Source organism: Misgurnus anguillicaudatus, unplaced genomic scaffold, assembly GCF_027580225.2.
Source record: "Misgurnus anguillicaudatus unplaced genomic scaffold, ASM2758022v2 HiC_scaffold_32, whole genome shotgun sequence".
Classification (NCBI taxonomy): domain Eukaryota; kingdom Metazoa; phylum Chordata; class Actinopteri; order Cypriniformes; family Cobitidae; genus Misgurnus; species Misgurnus anguillicaudatus.
Window position 1 is genome coordinate 4,329,012 of NW_027395282.1, and position 27,714 is coordinate 4,356,725.

At 39.1% G+C, this 27,714-nt stretch overlaps 1 protein-coding gene across 2 annotated transcripts in view; it reads right to left on the reverse strand.

Annotated features, from left to right (window-relative positions):
* LOC129454169 (uncharacterized) overlaps positions 1 to 27,714 on the reverse strand; it is an 89,973-nt gene that overhangs the window by 20,815 nt on the left and 41,444 nt on the right. The window contains exons 3-8 of one of the 2 annotated variants that reach the window (XM_073865588.1): positions 25,646 to 25,993; positions 25,363 to 25,572; positions 24,903 to 25,226; positions 24,499 to 24,708; positions 15,014 to 15,113; positions 13,930 to 14,759 (exon numbers count right to left, since the gene is read on the reverse strand). The exons of the other annotated variant lie outside the window; for it this stretch is intronic. Coding sequence (XP_073721689.1) covers position 14,759; positions 15,014 to 15,113; positions 24,499 to 24,708; positions 24,903 to 25,226; positions 25,363 to 25,572; positions 25,646 to 25,993 — 1,193 coding nt within the window. The 3' untranslated portion in view covers positions 13,930 to 14,758. Of the gene's footprint in view, positions 1 to 13,929; positions 14,760 to 15,013; positions 15,114 to 24,498; positions 24,709 to 24,902; positions 25,227 to 25,362; positions 25,573 to 25,645; positions 25,994 to 27,714 lie in introns of those variants that run through there. 2 annotated transcript variants of the gene reach the window in all.

Sequence of the window (27,714 nt, forward strand, 5' to 3'; positions counted from 1 at the left end):
GTTATCGGAAAGACAGAATTTTTAGCTTTTTTTCAGAAGCTGTGTGGAGGATTATAGAGAGAGCTAAGAATAAATCAGATGTTGCAAGGGAAGTAGTTGCGGTGGCGGATAGATTTCTAGGGATCAAAGATATACATCCAGAAACGCTGTATAAGTATATGCATGGAGGATTAACAGGAAGCCAGCAAGCTCCTTTCATTCGAGAGAAAGGTAAATCTGGGGAAAGACGTGAGTCATCAGAGGACGAAATGGGTTAAGTATTAAATATGTTTTATATATTGCAATGGAATGCTAGGAGTTTAGTAGCCAATGGGCAGGAATTTAAGAGATTTGTTGATGCTTTTGTAGAGCGACCAGATGTGATATGTGTACAGGAGACATGGCTTAGACCAAACCTGGATTTTGTTATTCCAGGTTATGAAATTTTAAGAGCTGACAGAGGTAATCGAGCAGGAGGTGGGTGTGCTACTTTTATAAAATTAGATTTACAACATAGAAGAATTTAGATAAATTCTGAACTTGAATGTGTAGTGGGTGTAATTTGGTCAGATCGGGGGAAAATCACTGTAATTAATTATTACAATCCAGGCTTAATGTTAGAGGAGGAAAAATTAGAAGGAATAATGGATAAGGTTGAGCTACCAGTAATATGGGTGGGAGATTTTAACGCGCACAGTGATTTATGGGGCAGTAGATTTCGGGATAGAAATGGGGTAATTTTAGAAGAATTTTTGGATAAACATGGGTTGGTGGTGTTAAATGATGGTAGACCTACTAGATTTCAGGTTAATCAAGGGGGTAGTTCCTGTTTAGATTTAACGTTTGCTTCTCCAGAGTTAGCCATGAGAGCAGAGTGGGATATAATGGACCGATATACGATTGGGAGTGATCATGTCCCAGTTTTAAGTAGATTTGGGAGGAAATTGGTAAAAGAGCAGGAATACAGGTCAGAAAAATATAATTATTCTAAGGCTAGATGGGAAGAATTTAATATAAGAGCTCAGGAAGAGATTAATAATGTGGTTAAAGATGATATAGACAAGTGGAATGATTCTTTGTGCTGTATGTTGATTCAGGTAGCAGAAGAGTTTATTCCAAAGTATGATTGTCCAAAAGAACGGCAAATTGTGCCTTGGTGGAATGAGAAATGTACTCAAGCAGTGTTAGCTCGAAATAAGGCATATCGAAAGGTAAGGAAGTGTCCAATGGAAGAATACGCAATAGATTATAAGAGATTAAGGCCTAAGGCTAGAAGAGTTATAAAAGAGGCAAAGAGGGAAAGCTGGCGTAAGTTTTTCTGGTACTTTAGGACCTGAAACAAATAGTAGGAGGTTATGGGCACTGGTGCATAGGATGACAGGAGAGTATCGGACTAATAAAATTCCGGTGTTAAAATTTGAGGGACAGGAAGCAGTTAAAAATAAGGAGAAAGCTGATCTGTTAGTTAAGTCTTTTAAGGAGGTGCATAGTTCAGAAAGCATTACCCCAATTAGTAAAAAGGAAAGAGAAAAGAAATTAAAAAATGAGAAGTATAAACTTGAATATAATAAAGATAACATGAGGGTGGTGAATGCTTATTTTTCATTGGAAGAATTAAAACAAGCAATCGCTAGGGGGAAAATACAACGCCTGGTAGAGATAGAATAGGATATCAAACATTTCTTCATTTGGATGATGTCGTGTTAGAGGAAGTGTTGGAATTAGTTAATGTAGTATGGGAATGTAGTATTTTGCCGAGGGAATGGAAACATGCAACGATTGTTCCAATATTAAAACCGGGGAAAAAGGCAGATGATCCTAAATCATATCGCCCAATTGCTCTTACAGCTGTTTTATGCAAGATTATGGAACGTATGGTTACAGATCGGTTAGTATGAGAAACAGGAATTCTTTGTTCCGTACCAAAGTGGTTTTAGAGCGGGAAGGTCTATTATGGACTCTGTATTAGTGTTGGACTTAGATATTAGAAGAGCTATGGCGAATAAGGAAGTTGTCATGAGTGTGTTTTTAGACATTGAAAAAGCCTATGATACAGTATGGAAAGAGGGCTTAATGATAAAGTTATATGATGCTGGGGTAAGAGGTAGGATGTTAAATTGGATTAAAGATTTTCTGAAGGAGCGTACCATTCAGGTGAAAGTAGACGGGTCTATGTCCAGAAAGGAAAGTCTGGAAAATGGAACCCCTCAGGGAAGTGTTATTAGCCCAGTGTTATTTAATGTAATGATCAATGATATTTTTAGTAAGTTAAATAGAGGTTTTGGAATGGCATTATTTGCTGACGATGCAGCTGTTTGGAAAAGAGGGCGGAATTTGAATTATATTTATAAACAAATGCAACAAGCAATTAATAAAGTAGAGCAGATGAATGGGGTTTTAGAATTTCAGTATCAAAATCAAAATATGTTGTGTTTGGTCTAAAGAGGAACATTTTAGATAAGACTTTAAGTATTTATAATAATCCAATAGAAAAAGTTAAATCATTTAAGTTCTTAGGTGTTTGGTTTGAGGAAAGAATGACTTGGAAAGAGCACATAAATAATACAGTGAAAAAGTGTGAGAGGGTTATTAATACCTTAAGATGTTTAGTGGGAATGGACTGGGGTGCAAGTAGAGAGTGTTTAATGATGATTTTTAGGGGAATAATTAGAGCTAATATTGATTATGGGTGTATGGTATATAGATCAGCATCAGAATCTGTTTTAAAGAAATTGGATGTAGTACAAGCAAAAGCACTGAGAATTTGTAGAGGAGCAATGAGATCTACGCCACTTAATGCTTTGTTAATTGAAATGGGGGAGACTACACTAGAGCTCCGACGGAATAAATTATTCCTGTTTTATTGGACAAAGTTAAGAAGTTATAATTGTGTTAACCCAGCTAGGATTTTATTAGAGGAGCACTGGGAACTTCAGGAAAGGGATGGAAATAAAAAAGAGAGTAGGAAGACGTCAATAGGTAAGGAAGCTCAGAATACAGGAGTGAACGATATCATGATCGCACCAGTAATTATTTGGCCTCCAGTACCTCCATGGTTACTGCCAGTTCCTAAAGTGGACCTAAGTATTTTAGAGCAAATAAAGGAATATGAAGGTAACCCTGTGGATTTAAGCATTTAAAGGAGAGCTGGCCCGAGTATGTGCAGATATTTACGGATGGTTCAATGAATTTAAGTAAGAGAACAGCAATAAGTATCCCTCAGCTGAAAGTAATGAATGGAAAGAGGCTAACAGATAATATGTCAGCCATTACTGCAGAGTTGGTGGCTATTTTATTGGCCTTGGAGTGGGTGGAGGAAAATGGATCGGGGAAAAGAATAATTTGTTCAGACTCAAGTGCTGCTTTAATGGCATTAAAGGGAAGAAAAAGTGAAGTCAGGACAGATCTAGTTGTAGAAATCTTAGTAACACTTAATAGAGTTAATAAAATGGGGAGTATAGTGGGATTTATTTGGGTACCTGCTCACATTGGGGTTAAGGGAAATGAAGAGGCAGATGAAATGGCAAGAAGTGCAGTAAATAGAAGTGAAGTGGAGTTGGAGGTTATGTTCGGTAGGGTAGAATGTAAAAGTATTATCCAAGAAAGAACAATAAAATTATGGCAAAAAGAATGGAATGAGGGATATAAAGGCAGACATTATTATTCTGTTCAGCCAATAGTAGGATGTAATGTAAGTAGAACATTAGAAAGGAAAGATAGTGTCATTTTGACTAGATTAAGGTTGGGCTATTGTTCATTAAACTTTGGGTTAGCAAGGGTTGGGAAACATCCAGATGGCAGATGTAGATGTGGACAAGAAGAAACTGTAAATCATGTAATAATGGAGTGTTCCATCCATTATACAGCAAGACGTCACATGATTTCAGAGTTATTGGAGTGTGGAATCTCTAATATATCTGTACAGACTATTCTTAACCCAAAGGATTATGAGTCCATAAAGATTTTTATAAAGTTTCTGCGCAAGACTGGACTGTACGCAAGGATTTAAAGGCTTGACCGAGTCCCTTAATGACCTGAGGAGGGCAGTAATACGCCGGTGATGCGTCTATGCTGCCGTAAATTCAAAAGAAGAAGAAGAAGACGTGCTGGAACGCATCAAGCGTCGGCGCCATATTGGATGGGTCTCCTCACTGTACGCTAGCACCAGAGTCAATGGGAGTTAACGGAAAGAAAGCCATACTATGGCCGTATTTTTTGTAGTTTACGGTTGCAATAACCGGCGCAATATTGATTCCAGATCACATGGGATTACATTTCATTTTTTATGTCAATGTTCAGCAGGAACTGGTACTCTCTCTCATGATCTCTCGCTGTTTTTTCTTGACATTTGAAGGTTTCCCAGTGATACAGGCATGAGGAGGTAATGGGAAGTTGCTATAAAACGGGAGGGTTTTGTTGTGACAGAGTCGTCAAAGCTCTGCAAAGAGTATAGAAGGAACAAGAGGGGAAACTCTGATTCGTTTTTAGCAACAGCCACTAGATGGCGCTTCAGTAGCGCGGACGCTATTTGGATTGAAAATTCTCACAGCCAATTCATTCTCAATTCATTCATATTAAAATTAATTTAATACCTAATACATAACATACATAATTACGTAAAAATTACATTAAAATTGTGTTCTAAAGTACTTTTTAAGTAAAAGTAAAAAAGTAGATGTTTAATGTACTTAAATATAAACCAAAAACTTGAAATTATGAAATGTAGTGGAGTAAAAATTATGATAATATGCTTTGGAATATAAGTTTTCCAAAGAAAAACCCTGATAAAATACAGATACTTGAAAATTTACTTTTACCTAGAAAGTAAAACACTTAAGTAGTGTCTGCCTCTGTCAATATGCCATACTTAAAGAGCATAATACAAAGTATGTGTGACAGCGTCCTGTATCATAACTAAATCTCTGCCGCTTATAACAACTCAAACCGTGTGAAAATCCGGTAAAAATTAGAGGAGTTATGATTATTCCTCATTAGAAATGAATGCAAGGGAGCGCACTGGAGACACATACCCACTTTAAAAAGAGTGAGGATGCGTAACACCGTTTTGTGACATTAGATGTAAAGCGATTCAAGAAATCACACGGAGAAGTTTCCTTTGAATCACTTTTGTAATTTGACATCACTAAGCGGTCTGTGTAGAGCCAAATGAACCTGCAAACCAAACATTGATGTTTATCATCCTGCACTTGTCTAAAAATTTAATCTCATTCTCCTGCAGATCTATCATGATGTGATTGTTATAGCTGGCTTGGTCATTTAAATTACTGTATATGATGTTTGATGTCACAGAAAATTCCCATAATGCAATGTGAATTAAAGTTATTTACTTTATAAATATTTTGCAGTATTATACTGAGTGCTATACAGTAAATAGGTGTAAAATTTACAAGAATGTCAATTAATATTGACATAATTTACAATTAAAATTCGAAGTTAGTTTCCTTCTTTCACAATTTCTGTCAATCTAAACTCTAAGAGTCTCTCTCTGTTTCTGAGGACTCATTGTTTTGTGTATGTTGTAGTACATTAGACTCTGTTGTGTGTCGCCCTCTCCTGGAATAAACTTGAAGTCTTTATGTGGTAGATTTACAGCAGTGCATCATGTCTTCATGTTTCCCAGTAATAATATAATCCATACACTGTCAGAAACAAATGTTATAAGTATAACCGGGTAAAATAATTTAATTGCACTTAAATAAAACAAAGCATGTGATAAACCATTAATTTTATGCACTTAAAACAGCGTTCTTGCTTGTGTAAATAAATATTGACCAGTAATGTGTTTTAATAAAAAAAGTGTTGTGGCACGAGTATACGAGGAGCACGTGAGCTTGAGGGCAGAGCGCGAGAGACTAGAAAGTAAACAAAGCTCCATGCGGTGAGAAAGCGTTGATAAAGTTTATAAACTGAGGACAAAACATAAAATATCAACTTGTGGTGTGTAATGATTGCATCTTTTAAAGATTGATTCGTGTTGTTGGTTTGTGCTGTTGGTTTGTGCTGTGTTTTGATCTCCTCGAGCGAGCGGTTTTCGTCACGTTGTTTGTGCTGGTTGGAGATTTCTCATACGCACAACCGGCGCAACGTCATAGAATGTCTCTGAACAGGTTCACGCCCACTTTTGGGGGAAATCGCACTAGACGTTCCATTGGCTTCCATTCAAAATAGCGGAACAAAGCAACCTTCGTACACAGCCGGCAGGCGTAAATAACTTGTGAAATCACTCAGATTAAACATGTTGAGTAATTATCTGTCCACCCTGCCTGCCATAGAGCGCGAAAGATACATTAACATATTTAATTTGGTCAATATAAAAACATGTCTCTTTCATTCTCCCAGCATCAAATTTGTGTACGCTCCCTATTGGCCAGAGGTGTCTTACGCGGACATTTACTCGTACCTCATCCAGACAACAGGGAAGCAAGTGAATGATTTTACTTCGTATTTGAAAGTTACTTCGTATTTATATATTATGTCTTTATATTTAGGCAAGGCAAGGCAAGGCAAGTTTATTTGTATAGCACATTTCATACACAGAGGTCATTCAAAGTGCTTTACATAGAAATGAGAAAACAATATATAAAAGAGAAAAAAGAAAATGTAAAAATAATAGATACACAATAAAATCACAATAAAAACAAAGATACATAATAACAATTAAAGACAATAAATGTGATTTTAATAAAAACACTTTAAAAAGGTAAAAAGAATAAAACAGAAGTAAAAGTGACTTGAGTTAAAGGTGCAGTCAGTGTGAAGCAGCACAGTGCTCATTCAGTAAATGCAGAGTTAAACAGATGTGTTTTTAATCTAGATTTAAAAGTGTTAAGTGTTGAAGCACATCTGATCTCTTCTGGAAGCTGATTCCAGCTAGAGGTGGCATAATAACTAAATGCTGACACACCTTGTTTTGAGTAAACCCTTGGTATTTCTAACTGACCTGATCCTAATGATCTGAGTAATCTTTTAGGTTTATATTCAGTTAGCATATCTGTCATGTATTTGGGTCCTAAGCCATTAAGTGATTTATAAACGAGTAACAATACTTTAAAATCTATTCTAAATGTAACAGGAAGCCAGTGTAAGGACCTGAGGACTGGAGTAATGTGCTCAGATTTTTTGGTTCTCGTCAGAATTCTGGCAGCAGTGTTTTGTATAAGCTGCAGCTGTCTAATGGTCTGTTTGGGGATCCCCGTAAGAAGTCCATTGCAGTAATCCACCCTGCTGGTGATGAAAGCATGAACAAGTTTCTCTAAGTCCCGTCTTGATACAAAACAGCTAATTCTGGCAATATTTCTGAGATGGTAGTAAGCTGATTTGCTTATTGCTTTCACATGACTACTGAAATTAAGGTCAGACTCTAAAATTACACCAAGATTTCTGACTTTATTTTGTGTCTTTAGACCCCTAGAGTCAAGGTATGTGTTAACTTTAAGAGTTTCATCTTTATTTCCAAATACAATGACTTCAGTTTTGTCTTTGTTTAACTGGAGGAAGTTTTGACGCATCCAACAGTTAATTTCATCAATGCATTTACATAGAGAGTCAATGGGGCTGTAGTCATTAGGTTACAGGGCTAAGTATATCTGGGTGTCATCTGCATAGCTGTGGTAAGCAATTTGGTTCTTTTTCATTATTTGACCAAGTGGGAGCATATACAAATTAAACAGAAGCGGTGCAAGAATTGAACCCTGTGGGACTCCACATGTCATGGATGTCCACTCAGATTTATGGTTACCTATGTTCACATAGTAACCTCTTCCTTGTAGGTATGTTTTAAACCATTTGAGGACCATCCCAGAGAGCCCTACCCAGTTTTCCAGTCTATGTAAGAGTATGGTGTGATCTACTGTGTCAAAGGCAGCACTAAGATCTAGTAGCACCAGCACTGATGTTTTACCTGAATCAGAGTTTAAGCGAATATAATTTATTATCTTTATGAGCACTGTCTCTGTGCTGTGATGCTGACGGAAACCGGATTGAAAATTGTCCAGATGGCCATTTGAATTTAAGAATTTGTTCAGCTGATTAAAAACAACCTTTTCAATGATCTTGCCTATAAACGGAAGATTTGAGATTGGTCTGTAGTTGCTAAGTATGGTTTTGTCTAGGTTACTCTTTTTTAGGAGAGGCTTAATAACTGCCGTTTTTAATGACTCTGGAAAGGTGCCTGTGATCAGAGAGGTATTTACTATTTTTAAGAGGTCAGTTTCTAAGCAGTTAAGTACCTTTTTGAGAAAAGATGTGGGGAGCGTGTCAAGGCTGCTAGTTGATGCTTTAAGATGTTGTACTGTTTCTTCCAAGGTTTTTATATCAATTATGTCAAATTCTGAGAGAATGGATAATTTCTGAGGTTGTTGCAATGATATCTGACTGATCACAGTACAATATGAGGCCGTATTGATCGTCATTCTGATATTACTGATCTTCTCAGAGAAAAAGGTTGCAAAGTCATTGCATTTGTTGTCAGAGAGCATTTCACTAGGAACTTGATTTGGGGGGTTTGTTAGTCTCTCTACAGTAGCAAAAAGAGTGCGAGTGTTGTTTATGTTTTTGTTTATAATGTTTGAAAAGAAGGTCTGTCTAGCTGTGCCTAGTTCTACATTGAAAGCACGAAGACTGTCCTTATAGATGCTATAATGTACTTCAAGTTTTGTTTTCCGCTACATACGTTCAGCTTTTCTGCATGTTCTTTTCATGTGCTGTACTGCTGTTGTGTTTCTCCAGGGTGCTTTACGTCTGCCAGTGATCACCCTGACCTTTACTGGAGCTATACCATCAATGGCATCTTTAACTTTTATGTTAAAGTTTTCAAGGAGAACATCAACAGAGTCTGCCGATATGTTTGGCAACATTGACATAGCATTCATAAATACCTCACTGGTGTTCTCATTTATGAACCTTTTTTTAACATAGACATATCTAGCATCAGTGGCAGGACAGATCAATAAATCAAAGTAAACACAGAAATGGTCAGATAGTGCTTCATCCTTGATTACAGTGGATGAAATGTTTAGACCCTTGCTAATGAGCAGATCAAGAGTGTGTCCCCGATTGTGTGTAGGACCTTGCACATGCTGGGTCAGATCAAAAGTGTTTAAAACATTTAACAGTTCAATTGCAGCATTGTTTTCTGCATTGTCTATATGAATATTAAAATCTTTAGCAATAACAAAATAATCAAATTCAGAGGAAATTGTTGATAAAAGTTCTGTGAATTCATCAACAAATGCTGAGGTGTATTTGAGAGGTCTATAAATAATTGTAAACAGAATGCGTGGTGTACCTTTTAAAGCAATACACACATATTCAAAAGACTGGTAATCACCAAGTAACACTTGCTTGCATTGAAAGGCATCTTTGAATAAAGCAGCTATTCCTCCACCTTTTCTAACAGCTCTACAGACATTTATAAAGGTAAAGTTGGGTGGGGCTGATTCATTGAGGACTGTAGCACTGCAGCTGTCATCTAACCAAGTTTCATTTAGAAACATAAAGTCCAGGTTGTTAGTGGTGATAAGATCATTAACTAAAAAGGATTTGTTCTTTAGTGAACGGATGTTCAGAAGTGCTAACTTAACAGTAACTGGTTTTGGCACTGTATCAATCTCAGAATGACGTATAATAGGCAGTAGATTAGATAGAATTGCTGTGCGGCTGGAGACGGCCTTCATCTTTCTATCACATGTCAGGACAGAGATAGGGAAAGCTAAAGGGACATCGGGCACCCGCTTGTTCTTAAAATATTTATGATTGTTACTGCTGACGTAGCGGGAACCCAACACACATCAGTTACCAGTGCTGTTTGCAGATGAGGGCTGGTGTGATCCCTGACGTTGAGGCAGAGGTCGGAGTGCTCTCTCAGATGGAGGGGGAGGGCGGGCTGAGCCCGAAGGCTTTGGTGGTTGAGGAGCCCGCCGTTTCTTGGTTGATATTTGGGGACTCGCAGCAATAGAGTGGGAGAGCTTTGTTCCAGCAGATACCAGTTTCTCCATTTTCTCTGAAAAGCCCAGAAGTGGTGATGTTGGAGAGAGGGAGAGAGAGTGTGACGACATCAGCTGTGATTCTGGTGTTCCTGAAGGCTGGGAGGGAGTGTTATCATTCCTCTGGTCATTATCAACAGAAATGTCCTTGGGTGTTGATTCACAATCCAGCTGTAGCGAGGTCTGTGGGCAAGGCTCAGCCTGAGCTGTGTCTGTGAACAGTAGTTGTGACTGCAGAGTTTTATCCTTGTCATCTGAATGTCCATCCAGGTGCTGGTGTGAAATCCTGTGGTCATTTCCGCTGTTCAGTAGTTGACTGGCACTCTCAGCTGATGGATGATGCATGGAGAAAAAGATATTGTCTTTAAGCAACCTAGCACCTAGTTTGTTTGGGTGGATACCATCTGTGTTAAAAAGTTGCCTTTGGCTCCAGAAGATATTGAAATTGTCAATGTAATTCAGTCCTCTCATGGTGCAGGTTTTTTGCAGCCATGAATTTAAACTTAGTAGCCGAGAAAACATATTTGTTCCCCGGGCTGGGAGAGGTCCACTGATGAAAGATTGAACTTTCAGTCTTGCAAGTGTTTCAAAAAGTTCATTGAAATCCATCTTAAGGAGCTCAGACTGCTCTTTCCGAATATAATTCTTTCCCACATGTATGACAATCCGACTGACAGACTTATGTTTCATCAGAATGTTGCAAAGTTCCTTGTTAACATCAGAAACCGTTGCACGAGGAAAACAGTATGTACGGGTAGCCTTGCTTTCAAAGTTTCTGATAATATTGTCACCCACTATCAGCGTGCTTGGCTCGGCTGCTGTCTGAGCGGAGCGCCGCTGCCTGTATGATATTGAGCGTCTGTTAGCTCTGTAAGCTACTGACTGATGTGATCTGTGTCCATTAACATTTGGGGATTCTTCACCCAAACTCATTAGTGCTTCAAATCTATTTTCAAGCTGTACAGGGGGTGGTAGAATACCAATATTGGCTACTCGAGTTGTACCCATATCTGGGGTAGATGATGCTAATGCAGCAATTTGTGACACTCGTGACAGTCTAATGTCTTGAGCACTTTTGGGTCTCGCTCCCTGTTTATGCCATTGGTTTGTGTCCTCAATTACTTTAGGTTTCTCTGAACTCACTATGACCTGTTTATAAGCATTAGGTTCACAGGACTCACCAGCTTTATGTTGAGAAGGACCACGATGAAGCTCCGCTGTATGTTCTGGCAGGGTCGGCAGCGCCACAAGTAACTTTGTTTCGAGAACCGCAATCTTTTGTAAAAGTCTGTGGCAGTTTGAGCAGCAGGTGGATTGAGATCCAAAAGAAGGCATTTTTTCTTGAATCAGAGAAATCTGTGGGCAGCTGTGTTGTCCTGTTTTAGGATTGTCAGCTGCCAGCAATAGCAGACTGGTAGACTGCTATGATAGAAACCCCAAGTTGTTGAATAGTCCAAATATTGATATAGTTCCAGGAATTTGTAGTTTTAGTTTAAGAGCCCAATTGTTTAGTTTGAGCACTGTGCTGAACTGCTGGTAGTTGAATCAAAAGATAAAAGCGAAAAAGCAAAAGCGCAAAGCACAGAGCGCAAGTAAAAGCGTCCGAGCAGGAGCAAAGCAGGAAGTAGTCACTTAGAGTAATGAGTGCACTTTTCCGTCCAGCCATACAACTAACTGGCTTAGCGATATTTCCAGCTAACACTGGATAGCGTTGTTACACAAAGTTTGACGCTGTGAGAATGAAACGGACATGTTTTTATATTGACCAAATTAAATGTGTTAATGTATCTTTCGCGCTCTATGACAGGCAGGATGGACAGTTAAATACTCAACATGTTTAATCTGAGTGATTTCATAAGTTATTTACGCCTGCCGGCTGTGTAAAAACGTTGCTTTGTTCCGCTATTTTGAATGGAAGCCAATGGAAGCGCTGCTTTTTTATCCCCCGAAAAGGAGCGGTGACGAAATTTACAGTCAAGTTCCCGGATGTGCCGGTAGTCCGTATATTGAGCGTAAGTGCTGTATTATGATACTGAGTGATACATTTGTAATTTGTAATGCAGCTAATGTTTAATAAAGTGTTGTACTAAGGGTTTGGAAACTCTCTCTCTCTCTTTGTTGTATTAGAGGGGAGAGGTTAAATGTGAGTTCAAACGCAAACCTGTATGTCACGTGAGCTAAAGGAGACTGTTGCAAAGTAAGTTTTGTTTATTATTTTCTTTGCTGATGTGTCTTTGATTTCTTAAAATGTAATGGATGCGTGTTGAATGTGTTTATACTTGCTATTCATGTGATAATTGTGCTTTTGTTTGATTGGGGTTAAAATACTAAATGCTGCTTGTGTTATTATGTAATGTGAGTGATAAGTGAATTCTAATTGGCCCTATATGTATCTTTTTGTATTTGTATTATCTTTCAGAGCACAATTGGGCCACTACCGTTGTTTGCTTAAGTGAAAAGTAGTGTTTTCTTGTGTAACTAAGGGGCTTGTGTGCATTACGGAGTATTACAGCCAAAGAAACAATTTAATTTTTTATTTTCTTTTATTTCTGTGTTATGCCAATTGAAGTAACCTGTGTTATTTCAGTGTTATATGTTTTTTGTCCACTTTAAAAATTGTCAAAACCAACACTAAAAGAAAGCAAGAAAATACTTAAAGGGATAGTTCACCCAAAATTGAAAATTCTGTCATCATTTACTCACCCTCATGTTGTTACAAACCTGTATCAATTTCATTTTTCTTATAAACAAAGGAAGATATTTTGAGAAATGTTTGTAACCAAACCGTTTGTGGACCCCATTTACTTCCATAGTATTATTTTTCCTACAATGTAAGTGAATAGGGTCCACGAACGGTTTGGTTACAAACATTTCTCAAAATATCTTCCTTTGTACTCATCAGAACAAAGTAAATTTTACAGGTTTGTAACAACATGAGGGTGAGTAAATGATGACAGAATTTTCAATTTTGGGTGAACTATCCCTTTAATGCTGCGCTCCTTTTGAGTGTGGTCAGGAATAAAAGGACCCCAGTTTAATGTTAAGCCACTGTTTTGTTTTCCTTTATTTTAAACAAAGGTACTCTTAACCCGGCTACATAAATGATCTCTAGATGTCACTGGGGCGGTACTCTTTTAAAAAGTACACCTGTGCACATAAAGAGTTCATATTAATACCTCGAGGTTCATACTGACACCACATATCTGTACCTAAATGGGGTCTTTAAAAACTTTTGAGTTTTGGGAACATTATTTTAATAAACTGTGAAAGTTCAACAATGTAGACAGAATTTTCAAGTTGATGTGGCCCCTTTAAATTAAACATGACTTTCTTTTGTGTTATTTAGTGAATTCACTTTGGAAATCATTTTGATCTGTACACCACAGAGAGACTGTTGTATATTTGGTGCAGTGTTGTTTTTGTCCACTAGAGGCAGTTGACTCGGCTGTATTGGGTGAACTGATTACATCTAACCTAAATGAAGAAGTAAACTAAACACAGACATGCACACGGTTACTGTGATGTTTCAAAAAATTACTGCATCTTAATATTTTCTTTATTGTAATGTGTGAATCCTCTGCTTATTGATGTTGATTTTGCCTGAAATAGGTGAGCAAATACATACAAAAATCATTCACTTGGCCATTATTCATACTTCATACTCTTTAAGTACGGCCATGGATGCGATCACTGCACTCAGGATCGACCTTCATCCATTTTGTTGTGAATGAAGCCAGTTGGTTAAAAAAAATCAAAACTTCATTACACATGACCCTACAAGAATATTACTGATAGACTGTTTGTCTCCTGCTAAAAAACAATCACGTTACAGAAAAAAAAAAATATCTTACATTACTACTTTTTTACTCAATGACTTTTTTCTCTTGTGTACTCAAATAAATTTATGTTTCTGTCCACCAATAAGTTATTGTCCACCTCTGCTGTCAACTGTGTGGTTTTATCATTAAAAAGCCTCATGTGTTCAACAGAATAAAGAAGGTTTAGATCAACATGAGGGTGAGGAAATGATGACAGCACTTTTATGATTAAATAAACTCTCTTGTTAAAACAGTAAATGACCAATCAAAATCAACTTTTTATGTGTACTTTTATTTCATCTTTATTTAACTAAGTCTCTCAACTCTTTTTGAGGGAGACCTTGCAGAGAAGACACATTATTACACAAAGATGAAATTAAAAACAATAAAAATAGAGAACAAAGTTCACTAATATAAACGACTTTCAAAACTATTTGTAAACACTGAAATGTTATGTAAATGTATTTATACAAAATCCAGCTTGAGAATAGCAATAAAACACCCTAAAAACAGAAAAACTTCTTTTTAAGTATAAGTGCTTTAAACTTTCCCATTATGTAATATCCCTGTAAAAAATCCTAACCTAACTAAAATAGCATTGAGTTCAATAACAGCCTGACTTATAGTGAAGATGAAAGTAGATCACAGTATCATCTACATAAAGATGCACTATAGCAAAGTTTTTACAGGATTTATGTATTGTGATGTTACAGTTGATCTGACACTGACACAAGACTGTTGAATGATAAACTCAATACTTCAATGAATAATTCATCTATTTGAACATTAGATTATTTACACTGAGCTGTCATTAATATGTCACTGTATATGACATCACTGCATCACTGATGTCACTGCTGAGAGACTGTTGCTAGGTGATGATGTCATAAAGAGAGTTGTGACATCACTCCAGTATTCTGATGGACAGACAGCTGATCTACTCACAGACCTGCAACATCTAACAATGACAAACACACAGAAAGAGATAATGTTATAAAATCTGACCATTAGTTTGTTGTATTACAGAAAATTATAAAGTATTTCTCATCTCTTTTTGTTTTTTTCATCAGTTTTGTTTTTAGATGAACTCAGTTTACTCATGCTGATGAAAAAGCTGTGGTATCAAAATTCATACACTTGAAATCTGAATTCATATCAGAATATTCACTGTATGTTATGCAGTTTTGAGTTTTACTTGATATGTTTTCTTACCACATCCACAGAGCTTCAATGATGAGAAACTGAGGCAGAAACACCAACAGAGAGAGAAACACTGAGCTGTCCACTGCTTCATTTGTTTTGTCCATTGGATCTGAAAAAATCAGTTATATTCAGAAAAGGCAGAACATTCAGAATTTGACTTTTCTGTGATTCTCAGATTTCAGTCTCACTGCAGCCGTTATCACAGCGCTACTCAGCAAATAACCATCATGACAGCTGTGTGTAAATTTTCAAAATAACACAAAAGTTCTGAGTGATTCGCTATGCCGTTCAGTGCCACTGGCAGCGCTAAAACACTTTCACTTTTGGTTGTGTTAATACATTTAGGGGCAGTTTCCCAGACAGGGATTAGACTAGTCCTAGACTTAAACACTTTTAAGAGCTCTCCAAATTGAAAACAACTTTCATCACTTACATATCTTAAAATACATCAGTGCCCTTTGTTTTACCTCAAAATGCACACAGGTAATGTTTTTAGTAAGGCATGTTTGTTAAAACTAGTTATATTTCCTAATTAAACTAAGGCCTAGTCCTGGATTAAGCTAATTCTGGTCTGGGAAACCGCCCCATAAAGTACAGTTTGCGTTCAAAAATAATAATTCCACCTTGATTGTGTTTCCTTTTCTTCCCCAGTAATGATGGTACACAAAACAACACGGCACACCGGCACCTGACTATGAAACCTGCAGAAGCTGCGCCAGTGACTTATTAAACTTATTAGGCAATAACTAACCAAGATGTGTTCTTGTACTTGTAATTTTGACAGACCTGCTTGCTTGAACATTTCTGTAATTTTGTAGTATCTTGCTGCATTTGTGGCCAGGGCTTTTTTATCCGTTCTCTTCTCATCTCTGCTCCCTTTTAATTGCATAATTGTTAGATATAGCCAAAGAGGCAGTGCGTGGCTGTCGTTTGGAAATATAGCATTTTTAAGTAGACTATGTCTGACTAAGCTTGCGCTATTTAACGTGCACATCTGGTCTGTGATACCTGCGAGTTGTTCTACACGGACGTGGTGCATAAGAACATGTTAAATAATCATAACACATGCGCACCGTATCTTTATTATAACATTTATTTAACAGCAACAATGATGGGAAAGCTGTTTATTGATGAATGAATGGATCGCATTTATACACGACACGTTAAACACATGAAAGTAAATGTCTTTTAAAGGTTTTAATACAAAAAATATAAATTCAATACAAATAAAAACAACACAATTTTTTACATCAATGTTAAACTGGTGGTCTTCTTCTGCCTTTTAGTTTTTCAGTTTATAATTCCGTCATCAAAATTGGAAATCGTCATGGCGCCACAGGTTTATTGCACGTTACGCCTAAAACACACCCATTACTCATTACCGGAATAGGAACAACCCTTTTTTACTGTGCGCTTGGTGCATAAACCATTTTTCCAGTCGTGAAATTAGTAAAATTGGATTTGGAGACGCCTTTTAGACTGTGCGCTTTAGGCAAGATCATTAATCAATAATAAGTTCATTAAAATATGTGACCCGTCACAGAAACCAGTAACACAAGTCGGCAGCACAAGTTTCGAGAAAATGAGAAATGTGTTTTTTTTTCAAAATTTGTGATTTTCATTTTATTGCAGAATCTGTTAGTTGAGATCTGTTAACATTGATTTTTATACTTATAAGTTTATCACAGTATTTTAAATTACATTTAAGACATAGAAATAAAAAGGCACAAAATATAAACATTGTGTTAACACGTGAAGCGCTTCAGACCACGCGAACAGCTTGCAAACAGACAACGACACAAACAAAGATAAAGTTTCATAAACATAACACAAACTACACACCTAGCTCATTCTGCTCACCAAGGGGTGCAACTGCAAATCTTCAGTATAATGCTGCTTGCAACAATCGCTGACTTACTTTATAATCAAAGGACATATCCTAATTCCCCAAGAGACGGGCAAGAAAAACACAAGCTTTTCAGATTCCGGGGTTCACAGTCTCAACCCGGTAATGTGATTGACATTCAATGGAAAAATAAACTTAGTGACCTCTAGTGGCCACTTACACATTTTGCGGTTGAAATTGGCTTTTTTTACGGAGATTTTAGCGTGCAGCGGGGGGCGTCATTGTCTGTGTGTATATACATACTGTATAAGCTTGTGTTCTCGCCTCCGCCCCCAAAGGGAACAGCGTGACTACTAAATAAGGATAGTTCGCCCAAAAATGAAAATAATGTAATTAATGACTAGGGTTGCCGCGGTGACGTAATTTTCCCACCGGTTAATCAGCGCGTCACAAACCCGGTGATACCGGTGTCACCGTGTGGGAGGGGCTTATAAATGCGCATGCAGATGTGCACATTTTACTTTCACTTTTGAAGTACGCAACTGTTTAAATGCAGTGCTTGCGTACGCTGCGTTAAATTGCTTATGAATTTGCATGCAACGTGAGTGCAACAGTTGGTTTATTTAAGTGCTTGAGTCAAGGTGCGCTGGTAATTCTCAAAGAACCAGCCAGTCCCAAGCAGAGCAACCGGCTACTTCTCCATAAAGCGCTGCTTGAATGATGGGTTTATTATTTTTATTGATGATAAACACAACAACAAAACGATCTCGCTTATAATAAACATCATATATGTATATTATAACAAAAACGAGTAAGCACGCGGCTTCTGCCTTCGTCTGGTCAGTCAGCTCGCCTCGCGAACTCTGACAGGAATAAATGAAATCTGACACCTGCTGGTCTGTGACGTGACGCGCGTTCAGCTCCGCTGAATTCAGGCACCAGACACATTCAGTTTGCTCTCTCTAAAGAAACTAAATGATTAAATTACACGAAAATATCAAAATGACGGTGAAAGACGGTGTCCCGGTGGGCAAGTGATCTAACCGGTGAGAGGCTGAAGCACCGGTTATCACCGTTTCACCGACTATCGCGGCAAGCCTATTAATGACTCACCCACATGTCGTTCTAAACTCGGAAGACCTTCGTTCATCTTCGTAACAAAGTTTAAGATGTTTTAACGTTAGATTAAGTCCGAGAGCTTTATGTCTCCTCCATTGAAAATCTATGTACGTTTTCAATGTCCAGAAAGGTAATAAAAACATCATCAAAGTAGTCCATGTGTCATAGGTGGGTCAGCTTGAATGTGTTGAAGCATCGAACATACAATTTGGTCCAAAAATAGAAAGAATTACGACTTTATTCAGCATCTTCATGTCTCTTCCGGCTCGAGCGTGAAGTCACGTTACTGTAGTGGTCCTGTCCCAAATGGCACACTCCGGACTTATGGTCCTCCTAAGAGTCCACACTTTGATGACATCACGTAGTCCAGACTTTAGGGACCCTTAATGCGAGTCCACATGGGTGCAACGGAGTCGTATTTTGGGACAGACTCGAGCGTCACACCGGAAATAGGTAGAGAAGTTGCCCGTCAGTGTGAGCTCCTCCCTTCCGTCGTCTGATTGGTCTGATTGCTCTTTCGCAAGGACTTCTGGGTTGGTAAAGTGCGCGAAGCCTGCTGCAGTGCGGGCTTCGCTGAAGACCGCATCAAGGGGGCAAAGGAGGCGCTGATGAGCACACTTCAAAGCGTAAAAATGACAGTTGGGACACCCTACGGACTCGTGGACTAAGCGAGAACGCGCAATTTAAGGCCACGAGACCGAAAGTCCACATGAAGTGCGCCATTTGGGACAGGGCCAGTGACGCAGCTGCCCTGTTCCTCAGACATGTTTGCCAAGTTTTTTTTTTTTCAAACTTATAGCGTGCATCTCCCCAGACTGTAAACGAAGCTCAGGCGCACAAAACAAAAGAAAAATAAAAGAAGCTGGGGCGGAACAAATAACAGACAGCCGCGTCATTCGTCAGCCTGACTTTATGCGGGGCCGCAGTCGGATGACGTCAAAATACCGCGAGACGTCATCTCTCTGTCAGTTCTTGCAGCGCAGCATGAAGTCAAACACACAAGTTACACAGAGATCGTTGAATTCATTATATAATTGGCTACATGTTTTGTCTATCCATTTTTTTCCATGAAGTCATTGGCTGATGGAGAAACGAGTGAGCGATTGGTTACATCCCTAAAGGACTTCACGGTTTCAACAGCGCTGTTTGGATTATCTATTATACTACCTCCCTATTTTAAATACAAACTTTGAAGGCGGGTTCATGTGTTTAACGGAACGTAAATTACCGGAATGTAAACTCATATACCCTTACATGTTACGATGTAAACAGTCGTCAGATTGTATATTATATTGTATTACCAGACGTTCATGCGAAATCTGATGTAAACAATAGACTATATAATTCTATATTTCACGGATTATACCCATTTGTGGACAAAATGTTCATTGGATGATTCACACATCTGAAACCGATTGGATTTCACTTGTGATCTACACAAAGGTAAAAAGTCCTGCTTATTTTTGGATGTTGTCATCCAGACTTCTGTCACAAAATACTACATATGATGCTAGAAAATCTGTATCTCAAAACGGCTTTACAGGGGGCATGGCTTAGCTAATAACCCCTGAAAAGGGCTCATTTACATGAGATGTAAATGAGCCCTATTTTCTCCCCCAGCTGGAAAGTAGAGTCCCTTTCTTCTCGATTTTCTCGGTTTGAGTGTTTTTGAGTTCCTATGTTCAAATGGCCACAACTTCTCCAAATCGTATCAGATTTCCATGTGTTACACATCGTTGGAAAGCTTAGAAACTGCACTTTCAGAAGAATAACTTAAGAATACCTCAAAATGGCCCAGATCCGACTTGTGTCCCTACTTTCCGTAACACATCTAGCCTATATGTATAAAGGCTAGATGTGTTACGGCGGAGTCTCTAATGTCATCATCTTACCACGGGGAGCTCGCTTACTTGTAGCATTTGTTTTAATGGTGCAGGTACTTTTAAAAGACAATAACTTGCTCAATTCTCTGCCAATTTTCAAACGGTTTGGTTTCTTTCAAACGTTATTAACGTGGCTATAATTCTGGATGCTTTAACATGTTTCATGTTTTTTTTTTATAAGTATGCAGAGGTACACCTTTGACGTTTATAACAAACCAAACCATTTGAAAATCGGTAGAAGATTGAGCAAGTTATGGTCTTTTAAAAGTACCTGCACCATTAAAACTCAATGCTACGAGTGAGCGAGCTGCCTGTAGTAAGATGGTCGCCAAATGCGGACGTTCCACTCAATTGACCAGCAGCGTGGGCGAGACAATAAAGCGTTTTTACATATCTATGAATTAGATCATTAAAATATTTTTAGATCATTAAAATAGAGCCCTGGATATTCATTATGACTATTGCAATATTAAAGGAATAGTCTACTCATTTTCAATATTAAAATATATTATTACCTTAACTAAGAATTGTTGATACATCCCTCTATCATCTGTGTGCGTGCACGTAAGCGCTGGAGTGCGCTGCGACGCTTCAATAGCCCCATTCATTCAATGGTACCATTTAGAGATAAAGTTAGAAGTGACCAAACACATCAACGTTTCTCCTATTTAAGACGAGTAGTTATACAAACAAGTTTGGTGGTACAAAATAAAACGTAGCGCTTTTCTAAGGGGATTTAAAAGAGGAACTATATTGTATGGCGTAATAGCACTTATGGGAGTACTTCGACTCGGCGCAGTAACACCCTCCCTCTCCCATTATGAGAGGGAGAAGGGGAGCGGACTTTTCAGGCGAGTCGAAGTACTCCCAAAAGTGCTATTACGCCATAAAATATAGTTCCTTTGATAGAGGGATGTATCAACAATTCTTAGTTAAGGTAATAACCTATTTTAATATTGAAAATGAGTAGACTATTCCTTTAAGCTCAGCAGTGCTCTCACATCAAGTTTGCACAGTAAAACATATTTAACTTTAAAGGAACACGCCCACATTTTGGGAATTTAGCTTATTCACCGTATCCCCCAGAGTTAGATAAGTCCATACATACCTCTCTCATCTCCGTGCGTGCTGTAACTCTGTCTGACGCAGCCCCCGCTAGCTTAGCTTAGCACAAAGACTGGAAGTGGGTGGCTATAGCTAGCATACTGCTCCCAATAAGTGACAAAATAACGCGATCATTTTCCTATTTATGTGTTGTGATTTGTATAGTCAAACCGTGTACAAATAACAAGGTGATATGAGACACAGCGATCTTTTAACAGTATACATACTGAGAACTATATTCTCTGAAGACGAAGCACTGCCGCATGGGCGGAGTGATTTGCACAATTCTGACCGAACTCTCTGCTCCTCACCAGGGGCTTCTCGTGTGCTGCGAGCAGATCACTCCGCCCATGCGGCAGTGCTTCGTCTTCAGAGAATATAGTTCTCAGTATGTATACTGTTAAAAGATCGCTGTGTCTCATATCACCTTGTTATTTGTACACGGTTTGACTATACAAATCACAACACATAAATAGGAAAATGATCGCGTTATTTTGTCACTTATTGGGAGCAGTATGCTAGCTATAGCCACCCACTTCCAGTCTTTGTGCTAAGCTAAGCTAGCGGGGGCTGCGTCAGACAGAGTTACAGCACGCACGGAGATGAGAGAGGTATGTATGGACTTATCTAACTCTGGGGGATACGGTGAATAAGCTAAATTCCCAAAATGTGGGCGTGTTCCTTTAAGCAACCTATTGTGTTGGTCAATGCATTGTCATGGTCCTGTCTTCGGGTCATACCCTGGGTCTCAATCTGTTCCCTAGCTCCTGAGGTCGTGAATCAGTATATCGTGTATGCAAGTTCGGGAACTGGTATAAGGGCTCAAGCTCACTTGACATTGAGACACTGTTCACTTAATATCCTGTGATGTTGCTGTTTAAGCGACTCATCAACAACATGCAAAACCTCTCAGACTTAATGGAACACTCCACTTTAGAGTTAAACATTTGATTTTTACCTCTTGGAAACCATTCAGCTAATCTCCGGGTCCGGCAGGACAACTTTAAGCATAATTTAGACAAAAATAACCAAAGACTTTCAATATTTGTCCTATTTAAAACTTGACTCTTCTGTAGTTAAATTAAAAGTTGTGATTTTCTAGGCAGATATGGCTAGGACTATACTCTCATTCTGGAGTAATAATCAAGAAATTTGCTGCTTTAACATGGCTGCAGCAGGCGTAGTGATATTACGCAGCAGCCGAAAATCCCGTGCTATTGAAATTTAATAAGGGGACTATGTTCGGGCACTGCGTAATATTATTGCGCCTCCTGCAGTCGTGTTACACTAAAGTATTTCCTATAACTTACACAATATTAATGATCAGCTGTGAGCGTTAGTGGTGTAGTGGGCACAGTCTTTTGATAATGGGATTTGCCAAAACCCCATATTGGCCAGTTTGGTGAATATCTTTGCTCACGACAACATGCCTAGCGTCTGGTCCACAGATGGGAGGATACACTTTTCCCTGCACACGGCTTCATTGAGAGGAGATAGATCTACACAGATACGGATCTCATCCTTCGATTTCTTTGGTGCGACCACCATGCCAGAGCACCACTCTGCCGGCTGTTCGATCCTGCTGATGACCCCTAGCTGCTCCATGCGCTGGAGTTCCTGTTTTACTTTTCCCATTAAGGGCAGTGGGACACGGCGAGCCACCTTTAAGGACACTGGCTTAGCATCTGGTCTGAGTTTAATTGTGTACTGATGCTGTACTAAACCTTACCCGCCACACAGCTTTGGATATTGTTGTTTAACAGAGTCCAAGTCAATGCTATCTACTCTGGCTACAAGTCTCAGGCTAACTGAGGCGGGTCTACTCAGTAGAGCTGTGTTCAGATGTTTCACAACATAAATGTCCTCGGGGGTGCGTTTATCACCACATTCCAGAATTTCTCTGGCTACGCCCACTACAGAGAGAGGTACACGGCCTGTCCCAAACAGTGTTTTGTTGCTTGGAGTGAGGCTGTATGCGGTGCCACTGCATATCTGTCTATACACCTGCTCTGGTATGACAGACACATCCGCTCCTGTATCAATTTTGAATCTCACTTTAGCATTCATTATGTGTAAGTCTACAGTCCATGCATGATCTCCAGCATCAACAGTTCCCAGAAATATATCATCGTCTTCAGAAACAGCACTCACACTTTTAGTGGACTTGCACACTTTACTGTAATGTCCTCTCTTACCACAATTGTGGCAGTCTGCATTCTTTGCTGGACACTGGAATTTAGCGTGTGACTCCGTTTGTTGCCGTTTAATATCCTCAGCTTGTCTGACCATATTAATGGCTTTAGCCAGATCCAGCCTGCTCTCCATTTGCATTTTCTGTGAAAGCACTGTGTCTCTAATGTCCACAACGATCCTGTCTCTCAACAATTCATCACGCAGTGCCCCATATTCACAGTCTTCCGCCAGTGCATATAAAGCAGTTATGAACGAGTCTGCAGATTCGGACGGCTCCTGAGCTCGCTGGTTAAACTTAGCTCTTTGGTATATCACATTTTTCTTCAGCACGAAAAAGTTTGTGAAGCCGTCTCGGACGGAACTATATATCAGTTTCTGTTCCGGGGTTAATGTTAAGCCTTTAAGGACGTCATCTGCCTCGTCCCCCATGCAGTAAATAAGCGTGTTCACCTGATTCGCGTCAGACGACTTATCCAGGTCGCTAGCCACTCTGAAGCGCTCGAACCTTCTTATCCACTTTTCCCAGTCTTGTGGTTTCGAAAAGTCTAAGGATTCCGGCAGATTTAGTGAGAACGTTGCAGATGCTTTAGCAGGAAGCAGTGGAGGATCGTTCTGTTCAGCTTGCTGTCCTCGTTGTGCTTTGCTTGCTAATTTTACTTTACTGTCTCCCTCTTCTCATATAATATCCGCTATCCTTTCGCTCAGTGAAGCACCACTTCTGACACCATGTCGTGTTTGGGTTCTTTGTATATCTTATAAAGAAGCAGCAGCGCACAATGACATGGCATACACACTTTCTTTATTACACACCAACCCGATCTATAGTCCTAGGAAGCTCCTCTACTGCCCCCTAGTGTACAACATTATTCTTGATCACACCACAGGTATAAGAATGGCTTTAATTTATCTATAAGTGAAATAATAGATTAAATGCAGTGTAAACATTAATAAAATATATGTACAGCTTTATATTTATATCACCTGCTTGTCTGATTTCATTAACTGTGACTAAATGTGTCAAACTAGTGTAATCATTATAACATTATAAATCATTAATCTAATTGCTTCTACTTTTAAAATTTGAACGTGCAAAATGACATATAAATTGCCTTTTATTATAAGACATGCAAAGTAATATTGGATTGAAACATCCATAATTTTAGTGTATGAATCATTTTAGTCGAGAAATGGCTGCCCACCCAAAAATCCTGACTGCCCCCCCAGTCCAGCAAGCCTAGTACCGGGCCTGTCAGTGATGATGTAATAGCTGAAAATAAACTAATCAGCATCAAGGACTGAAACTATATCTTATATAATTTCATCAGCTGTATGATGAGATGTTGTGTTACCTCTTACAGTACAGGAATACTCTTGTAGCTCCTCACTGTTGATTGAGTCCAGGTACAGCTTGTTTAATAATGTCAATCCATCTGTTACCTGTTGTCCATTCTTATACCAGATGTAAGTATGTTTGTTATCCAGAGTGCATTTGGTTAAACAGCTTAATATCACTTTTTCTCCATCCATCACAGGGCTTGGGCTGCTTCTCACTCGTGTACCTGAGATTTCATAAAACAGAGTTCACGTCAATTACTTTCAAAGTTGGGCCTCATATTTTTGATTCAGCTCATTTGGTAAAGCATTACCTAAACCTCTTATCACAGTCGTGTTGATATCAGACTCTAGCGATATCAGCTATAATGCTTCAGTATAATGAGTGCTGCACTACAGAGAGTTTATTATGAGCAGTTACCTGTAACAATAAGATAGACTCCAGGAGAACAAGAAACTTCATCTGATGAGTTAGTGATGAACCTGAACTGATATAATCCAGTGTCACTTGTGTTGACGTCTTTAATTTTCAGTGTGTTTCCCACAAACTCCACACGACCAGCAAACTGATGAACCTCACGCAGATCTCTGAATTCCTCATAACGACTGTAATCCCAGTATGTTTTCTCTACTGTATATCCAGTGGGATGTGAGTATGAAGAGTGAATATCTACTGTTGATCCCATTAAAGCACAAACTTCTGTAGAGGTGTAAGTTACACCCCAACAGCTACTGTTAGAAAGACCTGAAAGAGTCACAAAATACTGCTGTAACATTCACAATCAATTACAAACACACTCATACTGTATATGAATCAACAAGAAAACTGCAAAGTTTGTTCTTCCATTTTAATTTAAATATTTTATAAATGTCAGACTCACACACAGATGAAGAGGGCTCTGAAACAGACTCGATGCAGGAATAACTGTCAGTGTTATCACTGGATGATACAAATATGTTTTGGTTATTTGTTAAATGTTGTCCATTCTTGTACCAGCGGTAATTATATTCTGATGTTTTTGGGCAGGAGGAATCACAGCTCAGTTTTACTCGCTGTCCTGTAGATTCAGGATTCATCTTTACCTGTAAAACTAAATAATCAAAACCTTACATTAGATGAGAAATGAAAAGAGTTTAACTGGACTGATGAGAATGTAAATGTACCTGTGACTGTTAGATTGACTGTGACTGAGCTGAGATGTTTAACTCCATCCTTCATAATGATCATGAGCTGATATTCTCCACTGTCTCTCTCTCTCAGATCATCTATTGAGAGTCGTGAGTAATCTTCAGTTATCCACTGACCAATTCGTCCTGAGTAATCTGAATCTAAAGTCAAATCTTCAGGTTCATCTTTCTTTCTCCAGTTTGTTCTCTGTTTCTGACTGAACCAGAACCCAGTTTTGATGTTGATGTTTGAGTGATCGCAGTTCACACTCATTAGTGTCCCCATAACAGCACAAATATTCAGTTCATCACAGGTTACATTAAAATTATCCAATGTAAGGAACCCTGAAAAGAAACCATAACATTATTAATATTTGTAGTTTACTGTATGTAACGTCATTAAAATGACAGAGTGAGATGAGAGATTCAGACAGTCCTGTAAGGATATGAACCCTGATTCATCAATTTTGTTCTCAAATACAAATCTCTAAGTTCAGTTTTAAATATACAAACTCACTTTAAACATTTTAGAGACTGATCCAAATGGAGAATCCAGCCTTTGGAGCACAGCGATGTAAATTAAATTAGACTAAACCAGGGGCGGAGCCAGACATTGTAGACATTGGGGGCTTAGCCCAAATCTAGGGGTTTCAAAGCTTGGTCCCCTGTTGATATTTGTTCTCCATTTACGGCAGCTTTATAAACTATTTTTTAATCTAAGTGTTCTCTGTATTGTCCAGTGTTGGGTGTAACTAGTTACTAAGTAATTTGCTACTGTAATTTAATTACTTGAAAAAGTAATGTAAGGGATTACTCTTATTTTTCTTGTAATCGAATTACAGTTACTTCTGATGTAACTAAATACTGTCTATGGACTAAACAATTATGTATATGTCACGGTAGGAAAATCCATTGTTTTCCTCCGTGTCATGTTTGTGTGTGTGTGTTGTTCACTTACCCCTGCCATGTGCTCGTTAGAGCAATCCCTGTCACCTGTGTGTTGATTGTCTCGCTCCAGCTGTTCATCATTACATCATCTCCATAAATACTCACCTGACTTTCTGTTCCCTGCCAGATTCTATTGTTTGCTCAGTCTCCGTGTTGCTTGGTTGTTCCGTGTACATTGGATTACGTGTTTCAGTTTGGATGTGTATTGTCGTCGTCGTCTTCGTGTGGATGTTCCGTGTCAGCTTGGATTTCACCACTGCTCACCACTCCACCAACGTCGCACTCAAAACACCAACTTCCACCGTAGTCATCGTCACCATTGCCTTCAACAACACCGGACTGGATTACTTCCGCATTGACACTGAATACTCTCTCTTTGTTTACATTTAATAAACATTGTTATATTTTTCACCTGCGTTTGCTTCCGTCTCTTACAAGTCATTACGGAAGAATCTGGCCAACATGGAAGCAGCAGGTGGTCAGCCGATCTCCGCGTTGGAGGAGTTTCTCCAGCGATCTCTGGCTCGTATGGATCATCAGGATCAAACCATCGAAGATATGCGGAAGGCCGTCCAGGTAATGGTGGCGAAGGTTTCCGAGCTCTCTCAGCGATCTCCGGACATCACGCCTCCCACTGCGCCACCCATGCCGCCCGCACCATCTTCACCTCCAGGGGGTAGTTTCATCCAGGAACCGAGACTTCCTATCCCGGAGAAATACGCCGGTGAGCCCAACTATTGCCGTACTTTTCTCTCTCATTGCTCTTTACACTTTGCCCAACAGCCCCGGTCTTTCTTCCTTGAGGAGACGAAGGTGGCGTTTACGCTCTCGCTTCTCAAAGGCAAGGCTGCCCTCTGGGGGACGGCGGTATGGGAAAACAAGGACAGCTGTTGTTCCTCATTCGCCTCGCTTGCAGAGGAGATGAAGAGGGTTTTCGACCGCTCCGTCGCCGGGAGGGAGGCCGCCCGTCTCCTCACGGATCTCCAGCAGGGGGAGCGGTCGGTCTCGGACTACGCCATCGAGTTCCGCACCCTGGCGGTGGAGTGCAGGTGGAACGAGGAAGCGCAGTGGGACCATTTCCTGCATGGGTTGGCGGATTGGATCCATCGAGAGATCAT